The following is a 9,980-nucleotide window of genomic DNA, read 5'->3' on the forward strand; positions in this document are numbered from 1 at the left end:
ATTTTCTTGAACTGCATCTCAATTACAGTAACAGCAGTATTTCATGATCAACTTTGGTGGTTGTCTTTTGGCGCGAGATCGGAAGATGCGGGGCGGACAAAAGTTTCTTATGGTCCGTGACTCACTACAGCTATTGAAGCTCGACTTCACATATTTCAATCGTCATTCCTGGCCCAAAACGCTCATTCATCAAAAGGCGGCCAGGTTTAAACGGAAATTTGCAGACCGTTGCCCATCATCAGAGAAATGGCGTCCCCAGATCCGACAATTGATCTCCATTGGGGAGATTATCGTGGTGGTAGGATATTGCCATGCGCTTCATTTTCTTCATGTGTAACATGTTCTCACACTTTTTTTTATAGCAATCCACGAGATATTTGCAAAGAATGCCAAAGCCTTCCCAGACAGAGAGTGTGTTATTGAAACCAAGAGCTCACACAAAAATGAGCGCTCTTTTACATATCGCCAAATCCATGAGGCGTCCAACCTACTAGCTCATCACTTTCTAAGCCATGGATGCAAGGTTGGAGATGTAGTCATGATATACGCTTACCGAGGGTTGGTACTCTCTGACTATCCTACATTAATTGTTGGTTACTAATTGATCTCTCTGACAGCGTTGAACTCGTGGTGGCCTACATGGGTGCTCTCAAAGCTGGCGCGACTGTCAGTGTGATTGATCCACAGTATCCTCCTGAGCGCCAGACGGTGCTATTAGATGTCGCCAAGCCTAGATTCCTTGTCTGCATCGAAAAGGCAAACGAAGAGTTTGGTCCACCTTCTGACCTCGTCTTGAAATTTGCCTCGGACAACCTGAGCCTCAAGTCTACTATTCCAGCACTGGAGCTGTTAGACAACGGCGAGCTGAGTGGGGGTTCTGTCGATGGCAAAGATTCCCTCGATCCCTCAGAATACAGCCGAGAGGACCCTGCCAATGTTCTCATTGGACCTGACTCTATTCCTACTTTGAGTTTCACCAGTGGTTCGGAAGGAAGACCCAAGGTGAGACTTCTCATTATTAAAGGGGCATTGTTCTGTCGAGATGATGACGCCCTCTGGATCAACAGATTCAACCTCGTAGGAGCGTGCTAATAGTGTGAACAGGGTGTTCAAGGTCGCCATTTCTCTTTAACTCACTACTTCCCTTGGATGGCAGAAAGATTTGGCCTCTCAGACCAAGACAGGTTCACAATGCTTTCGGGAATTGCCCACGATCCAATCCAGGTGAGTCACCGTCCGGTCTAGTTTGCCTGACTTTGTAACAATCTAACGACTCACCATGTATAGAGAGATATCTTCACGCCACTCTTTCTTGGAGCTAAAATTATCATCCCACCGGTAGATGCGATTGCTTACGAGCTCCTGGCCGAATGGATGAAGGAGAACAGCGTCACTGTTACCCACCTGACCCCTGCGATGGGCCAGATCCTCGTTGGAGGCGCTACTGCTCAGATCCCCTCTCTTCGAAATGCCTTCTTTGTGGGCGATTTACTAACGAAGAAGGACGTAAACAAGCTGCGCAATCTTGCGCCCAACACCAGTGTCATCAATCTGTATGGGTCGACAGAATCGCAACGGGCAGTGTCCTACTTTGAGATTCCAAGCAGGGCACGAGAGCCCCTAGTCCTGGATACCTTGCCGGATATCATCCCAGTTGGCCAGGGTATGCAAAATGTTCAGCTATTAGTCGTAGACCGCGACGATCGGTCTCGACTGTGCAAAGTTGGCGAGCAAGGAGAGCTCTTTATTCGAGCAGCCGGTCTTTCAGAGGGATACCTGGGAGATGACGAAAAAACCACGTCTCTGAACAGCTCCAAGTTCCTTCTCAACTGGTTTGTCGACCCGACCATCTGGGCTCAGCAGGAAAATGGTACGAGTGCCGCCGAGGCTTACAAGCCATGGGGCTACAAGGGACCGCGAGATCGCCTGTACAGAACCGGTGATCTTGGCCGGCGCCGTGAAGACGGAAGTGTAGAGTGCACAGGAAGAATCGATTCTCAGGTCAAGATCCGCGGTTTCCGAATCGAGCTGGGAGAAATCGATACACACCTTTCGCAGCATCCATTTGTTCGCGAAAACGTCACTCTAATTCGAAGAGACAAGGACGAAGAGCATACGCTCGTCACATATTTTGTTCCTGAGACAAAGCGCTGGTTCCAACACGTTCAAAAGGAAAGTGGCCAACTGGAGCCGGAGTCACAAGATGAGTCGATGGGCCAAATGCTTCGAAAGTTCAAGTCGCTTTCTGAAGACTGCAAGAAGTATCTCGCTACCAAGGTCCCCAAATATGCCGTTCCTAGCCTCTTTATTCCTCTTGCGCGGATGCCATTGAGTAAGTCCTTTCCGCCTTTTCTTCTTCTCTGTTATGAAACATGCTTTAGTTCACGATTAACATGCAATATTCTATAGATCCCAATGGAAAGATTGATAGACCTGCGCTTCCCTTCCCCGATGCCGCAGATCTCAGTTTCCTAGCGAAGCGACGAGCCTCGTCCGTATCTGTCAACTTGACACCTACGCAGGCTCGCCTAGCTTCGATCTGGGCCTCTGTGCTTCCAAACACCTCAGCAAGAATGTTCAGACCAAACTCCAACTTTTTTGACGAGGGAGGACACTCTATTCTTGCACAGCAGATGTTCTTCAGCCTTACCAAGGAATGGAAGGACATCAATCTGCCGATCAAGGTGATATTCCAGTCTCAGACTCTCGAGGCTCTTGCTGCAGAGATCGACCGTGCTCAAGATCCCATCGGCCTGCGCCTGGATGCAATGCCCCTTGATGGAGACAAGAATGTCGAGGACGAAGCGTATGCCATTGACGCAAGGGACCTTACAAGCAAAATTCCCAAGTCTATTCCCACAGCAGGTGTAGTCACCTCACCTCGCGTGCTTTTAACTGGCGCTACTGGCTTCTTAGGTTCATATATTGTGCGCGAACTCCTCGAGGGCCCTATCAAGGCCAATGTCATCGCCCTCGTACGAGCCAAGGATCAGGCGGATGGTATCGCTCGACTGGAAAAGGTAATGAAGGCCTACGGCTTATGGTCTCAAGAATGGATAGCTTCGTCCAGGCTTGAAGTCGTGGTGGGAGATTTTGGAAAATCGCAGCTTGGCCTTTCCCAGGACGTTTGGGCCCGCCTCACCACAGAGGCTGATGCCGTCATCCACAACGGCGCCCAGGTCAACTGGATGTTGCCGTACTCAAGTCTTCGAGCAGCCAACGTGCTTAGCACACTGGCCTGCATTCAGCTTTGTGCCACTGGAAAGGCCAAGAGGCTGGCATTTGTTAGCTCAACCTCGACACTAGATAACGACCATTACGTGGAGCTCTCCAAGAAGGCCGGTGCCGTGATGGAAGCAGATGACCTCGAGGGAAGCCGCAAGGGCCTTGCCACCGGATACGGACAGTCCAAGTGGGCAAGTGAGCTCCTGGTACGTGAGGCCGGTCTTCGTGGCTTGGCTGGTGCCGTCATCCGTCCTGGCTATATCACGGCCGATCCAGCATCTGGAATCTCCGTTACAGACGACTTCCTCGTTCGATTATGGAAGGGATCACTGCAAGTCGGTGGGCGCCCAGACATAAGCAATACGCTCAACGCCGTGCCCGTCACGCAGGTCAGTCGTATCGTAGTCTCATCTGCGTTCCATCTCTCTGCGGCGACTGGACAGTCTGTAGCCGTGGCCCAAGTCACCAGCCACCCGCGGTTGACGCTCAACGACTGGATTGGCGCTCTTGAGGCCTATGGCTATGATGTCCCCATTCTGCCGTACCCAGAATGGTCCGCAAGGGTCAAGGAGTATGTCAGCGACGATACCAAGGAGGAGCCTCATGCTCTGCTGCCCCTTTTCCACTTCGTCGTGGGAGACTTGCCCGGCAACTCCATTGCGCCAGAGCTGGACGACGCCAATGCCTTGGCGGCACTGAAGCTCTACGAGCAAGAGTCGAATGTCTCTCATGCTGTGGATGTACAGTCTCTAGGCACGTATTTGGCGTATCTGGTTGCTATTGGATTCCTCCCTGCCCCAACTGGGAGCGGCAAGACGCCATTGCCAAAGCTAGACCTGGCTGCGTCGCAGATTTCGGCTGCCAGTAGCTTTGGCGGCAGATCTGCCAAGCCGTAAAAGCAAATCAAAAAGAAGAAAAGAAGAGAACAGAAAAGAAAAAATGAACAACGAATGTATGGATAAAAGCAATGTACAATATTTTTGGAGATTGCCATAGAGCAGGTTTCCATACATGTATTATAGTATCTTGTATAAATAAACCATCTTCTTCGATCGAGGGATCATCGATATTGAAACATTTGGCGAACCTAAAGCAATAATTGAGGCTAAAATATCTCCTGTGTATATGATAGATGTCAAAACTGTGATAGATCTCGCGTTTTTAACTTATTATTAGGACACCTGTAGTACTAGTTGCTTCTGGTGTAAGTGGCCAAGATGTGGATTATGGTGTGTCGATAACGCAGTCTCCAGTTGGCCATTTATTTATCATGATAATGACTTGCGCCCATTGGGCCAACCCAGGCTTGAATCTGTATAAGATATCAAATGTACATTTTCTTATAATAAATATTACTGATTCTGCAGCTAAGAACTGTATTTATTCAAGGTGATTCTGAGACGCTTGTTGCATACAAAATGTTTCTTATCCAGCAACTGATATCGCTTAATTCCCGGCTAAACTTCCAGTCTTACGTCACACCTCCAAAAAGTCGCCAAAGCAGCACTCACAGCGCGGCATCGGCAAAAGTGAGCTTCCGGCTCTTGGGCTTTCATTGGCCCATCTCGCTCTGGCAGCGCCAGCAGCAGAAGCTCAGGAAAAAAAGTGGGCAGAGCCAGAGCAGAGCAGCCTTGCCCGGCGCCTCTGCGCTTCTGCGCTTCTGCCGGTTCTCCTCGTCGTGGGCCAATTTGCTCCTCCTCCAACGTTTCTGGCGCATGACACAAGCCTCCAAGTCTGCTGTGCGAGGCTCCTCTCTATGACGCCGCATCTTGTTCGCTAGACGACGAACCAGCCGCTGCCACGAATAGATCTGCTCCGCCAGATTCTCGTCCCGTCGAATCTTGTGCTCGCCGTCGGCCTTCTCGTTCTCTACGCAGCTCTGCCCTCGTCAGCGGCCGGCCGGCCTCGGAATCTGCTCATCATGGCGTCGCAGCAGGTGCTCTTCGCCGAGACCATCGCCGGCATGAAGAAGGCTTTTAAACGAAGGGCTTATGGTGAGCTCCCTACAGACGTTTGACGCTCATTGCCGGCTGAATCACGCTAACACGGTCGCCTCGCCCACAGAATCCGATTCTGACTCCGAGATCGAAAGCTTCACCAACCGCGGCAACAAACTTAAGAAGAGGGCGCGTTTCGCACACAAGGGACAATTGATGCCCACGGCAGGGCCCGGCGCTTACAAAGAGGTACCACCTACTGAGTCTCGGCTGGGTGAGGCGCGATGGCTAATCTGACACAGTCCGTGGATTACGCCGGTGTGCGAAGGTCCATCATCCATCGCAATGCTCCCTTGGTCGACGACGACGGCTACGAGTTCGATAGCGACGATGACGATGCCCGTGTCGAAGAGGCCATGCTATCAGCCGCCGAGTTAGATCCGTATGCAAACATTCGTCTAGAACGTATGATTCGCGAAATTTCCGCTGGGACAGGGCCGCGCTAACTTTGACAGACATCCTTGCGCCGCTTACTGCCTCGACCGACCTGCCAATCCACCCCGTCCTTTCCAAACCGTTCACCTCCAATACCCTCACAGAACTAGTCAAGCAGAGTTCTCGCATAATGCAAAAGGAAAACCGGTCGCTGTGGCAGGTTCGACACTTGTGGACCTCTCTGTGTGGCGATTCCACGTGGGTGCCGTGTTCAACCATGGTCGGCACGAACGATATCGATTTTTATATTGAAAAAAGCACTGCTCGCCACTCTCAAGATTCCACAAAGACAGGCGAGGGGGCGTCTTCACCTGCCAAGCTGAATGGCGAAACCAGCAAAAACGATGCCCCAGGAACTCGGGCGACAAATGAATTAAAAACATCGAGTGAACACGATGCTGCCATTTCGGCAGATGCCGATGTGCCCATGGACGATGCCAATGCACCAGAGAAGAGGAAGACGCCTCCCAGGCAAGATGTGGAGATGATGGAAACAGACGACGGAGCTTCCAAAGAGCAACCCACAGCAACGGACGTCAATAAAGAAAACGGCAAAGACGCAGCCAATGGAGACACAGCTAAACTTATTAATGGCGGAGGGCCATCGACCGAAACTGCGAGTCATGGTCGTAAGAAGGGAAGCCGTCTGCCCAGCGAAGACGTGCATATGCAAGATGGCGAAGCAGCAAACGAAGCCTCCCATAATGGCGTAGAGGCCAGCCAGTCCTTCATCCATCCAATGTTCCTACCTCCCCCAAATGCCGCGCTTGATCGAAACCTTGGCTTACCTGACAACGAAGCTGAAGACATGAGGAAGCTTCTATCCCTATACGTGCAGAAGCAAGAAGAGGTCTGTCGGGGGGCTGCCAGGCTCCACCTGGGCTTGCTGAGAGCTCAAAGACTTCGTAAGGACGTGCTGCATTGGTCAAAAGCAGAGGCACACTCCGGACCAAATCGAGACATGTCAGACGGCGAAGACTGGTACGACAAGGAAGAATGGGGCCTGACAGAAGACCTCAAGAAGGGCCAAGACGAGGAAGAGGAAGACACTACCACTACAGGGAAAAAGACGAGAAATAGGCGATAAACATGTCACTATGGGCGGCGTTTTTCAAGGCGTTTATGGGGGAAGGGAAGGGGTAATACTACCACACCAGCCACAAATCGTGGATGAGCTGATGATGACGATTTCTATCTTGTGAGGGAACCTGAATGGATTTATAGATACCACATGCTGGCCCAGTGTACCGACTGGATGAATATAGGGCCTCGTCCTCGATGCTGGGAGCGCGGGAGAGGGGTGAAGGGCAATGGACTTTTTGTTGGATTTGGGCACGCGAGCTATTTTTTGTTTTCCTATTCTGCTATTATCCAGCCAGTCTCATACATACATACCTGTAGCCCGTGTATTTTTAGGATTAGCGGCTGCATTCCCCTTGGCTTTCTCATATTGAGGTTAGTTCTCATACGGAGTAGCGGGATTCTCCTGAACGGTTTTTTTCTTAGCCAGCCCTATCATTTTCCCGTTGGCAGACGCGGCTGCTGTCGGGGGCCTAGTTGGAGTTGACAATTTGCTTGTGACAGACGCCAATTTTGTTGAGGCCCCATCTAAGAGACCGCGAATGAACCAATCCCCGCATCCGAAGGGCTCAGACAGCTGCCAGCCATCCCGAGCAGGGCAATGACGCTATGAGCTTGCAGCTTTCTAATTCTCTGGGACTACATGCGGAATTCGGAGTAATAGACGCCACGTTTCCTTCTTGTCTCGCCTGTGATTGAGGACGAATTTTAGACATTTTTTTTCTTTCTATTTCTCTTCCTTTTTTTCCTTTCTCCACCTGCAGTTGTTTACTTTCCCAAAGCCACCTACACACGCAAACTCGCAATGGCGTCATCATTCAGCATCGCAGACCTGGTCGACTATGTCGATTTGGACAAGAAGAGCCTGTTGAGTACGTGAACAACGCTTTTCCGGAGGTTGAATGAATGCGTCTAATACGATGATTTGCGCATCGAAACAGTCTCAGCATGCTCAATCATCTTTAATCCGCTGTTCTGGAAGTAAGAGGCGACACCCGTCCCATTCCTCTTTCACATGCAATTGGAATGACTTTTGTTTACTGACGCATTCTGATTTGCAGTATTGTTGCCCGTAAAGGTTCGAAATAGGGTTCTCGCAATCCGCGAATCGTATAAACAAGCTGACTGACAATCATGAACCAATTTTCACAGAGTATCACAACAAGATCCTAACACGGCTATTCGGCGGCAACAACTACACCGCCTGCTATGCGTTCGCAATCACAATCTTCTCGCTCGGCCTCGTCCGCGACTCGCTCTTCAAGGCCGCCCTGGAGGAGCAGCCGTCGCATCCGCTGCTGACGACGCTGCTCTCGCAAGTGACCGGATACGCGCTCTTCGCCTCGGGCATGGTCCTCGTTGTCTCGTCGACGTGGCGGCTGGGCATTACGGGAACGTTCCTGGGCGACTACTGCGGCATCCTGATGGACGAGATGGTGACGGGCTTTCCATTCAACGTGACCTCGGCGCCGATGTACTGGGGCTCGACGATGAGCTTTCTGGGCACTTCGCTTGCGTATGGGAAGCCGGCGGGTATTGTCTTGACGGGCCTTGTGCTTGTTGTGTATATCGTTGCGCTGCGATATGAGGATCCGTTTACGGCTGGGATTTATGCTAAGCGTGAGCGCGAGCGGGCTGCGGCCAAGGAGGGCAAGAAGCAGAAATGAGTTTGGCACTGTTCGGATCTAGACTTGACTGCCGGTGTATCCCACTTGTACAAGTAGTATTGGAGTGTTGAGGATTGCGCCGCATTGGGGAGTCAACTGAGGACGGAGGAGAGGAGTTTCCGACATTTTAGCATGGCGTTTTGGGCAACTACTGAGAAAGAGGGAACCAAAACAAGTCTTTCAACAGACTCGAATGCAGTTTGTTAGTGGAGGACAAGGGGAGTTTGATCATTCATATGAAGAAAAAGAATGGGAATTCCACATATACCACTAGATGGATGGGCCGTCAAGGCCAAGGCTAGAGAGACAAATAATATTTCAAAGCATATTTTGTTTAACTTTGACGAATTTATACGTTTTATACTGGCACAATCAATTTCTATTCTCATAGTGATTCACGACATAAATGTCCACGAGGCTGCATATGTGAGATCGGCATAAGTTGGCAAGACGGATCCCAGAGTCGCATTCCGAACCGAACACCGGGATAAGCCCGATGCGCTTTCTTCGCCGCTGATAGAATTTGAGTCATTATCCAATGTAGCACTAGCTATAGTATCTATGAATGACATTGCATACTCTTTTTGCAAGCATTCACGCATTTTCAGTAGTTGTGATTGGCAATGGCTATCCTGATGTAACGATCGCCAAATACTAAGGCATCTCGGCTTAGCGAAAAGAACCGGCCAGACGCGGGTACCAGCCCAGTCTGGGGAACCGCGACGCCAAAAAATGCCAAAGCCCATCTGACCTGCACCGCAGAAAAAGAATTAAGCTAGAGGACCCGGATGGCCTCCACCCGCCAAAATAGAGCAGATAAAGCTTCCGGGGAAACCCGGTGTAAGAGGAGGCGGGGGAGGGCCAGAATTGGGTTCAGGTGGTATATTTCGTTTCCTTTAGCAGGGGCTTGGAAGAGTTTGCATCGTTTACACGGAGGATATGCGTCATGATTGATTGGGTGGCAGCCATTGGTGCCTTTGGCCCGTGGTTATATGCTAGAATACATACATACCCAGTGAGGATGCTGCTCGGCATCATTTACGAGAATAAACAGCTCTCCTTGCATCCTGTGCCCAATGACAGATAAGTAGTCAGCTGCAGCACGAAAAAGAAATAAGCTCTTGGCTAGCCTTTTGGCCCTTGGCAGAGCTTTTATCTTCCGGACCTTGCCTGTCCTTTCCCATTTCAAGTGATTCACGAGCTGAAGCCACTTTTACTTTGCCAGCATTCCTTGCATCGCCGAGGCGGATCATACCGGCCGGGAGCATTTTCATCCTTCTCACTCTCGGACTTGAACCAAAATATACCAACATCTTCACGAAGAAGAGGACGAAAGAAAAGAGAATATCGGATGATGTTTTATTGAAAGGTGTGCTGGGTGTTTTACCAAATCAAAAACTCGGGCCGCGCACCGGATGCAGGTCTTCCCGGGCAGATTCGGGGGCTTGGAGAACCGATGCCGTAACTGATATTGTGGCTCTTCCCGAACGGACGGGCCTCCTTGGATTCTTCTGCTAGTTTCAAGAACCTTCTTATAGATCGCCACACATCACTCCTCAATCTCACTCTCTCCACA

General features: G+C 50.6%; 1 protein-coding gene across 1 annotated transcript; it reads left to right on the forward strand.

Annotated features, from left to right (window-relative positions):
* Positions 1–246: 246 nt before the first annotated feature.
* Positions 247–6,744, forward strand: TGAM01_v202484 (L-aminoadipate-semialdehyde dehydrogenase large subunit; the record flags this gene model as incomplete). The annotated part of the gene is made up of 11 exons (XM_024549003.1): positions 247–298; positions 363–558; positions 618–1,002; positions 1,105–1,224; positions 1,288–2,332; positions 2,410–4,117; positions 4,402–4,429; positions 4,718–4,964; positions 5,034–5,219; positions 5,290–5,436; positions 5,678–6,744. The coding sequence occupies 11 exons, from the start codon at positions 247–249 to the stop codon at positions 6,742–6,744; spliced, it is 5,181 nt and encodes a 1,726-aa protein (XP_024406242.1).
* Between the last annotated feature and the right edge of the window lie 3,236 nt (positions 6,745–9,980).

The sequence above is a fragment of the Trichoderma gamsii genome (assembly GCF_001481775.2).
Source record: "Trichoderma gamsii strain T6085 chromosome Unknown Scaffold_6.2, whole genome shotgun sequence".
Lineage (NCBI taxonomy): Eukaryota > Fungi > Ascomycota > Sordariomycetes > Hypocreales > Hypocreaceae > Trichoderma > Trichoderma gamsii.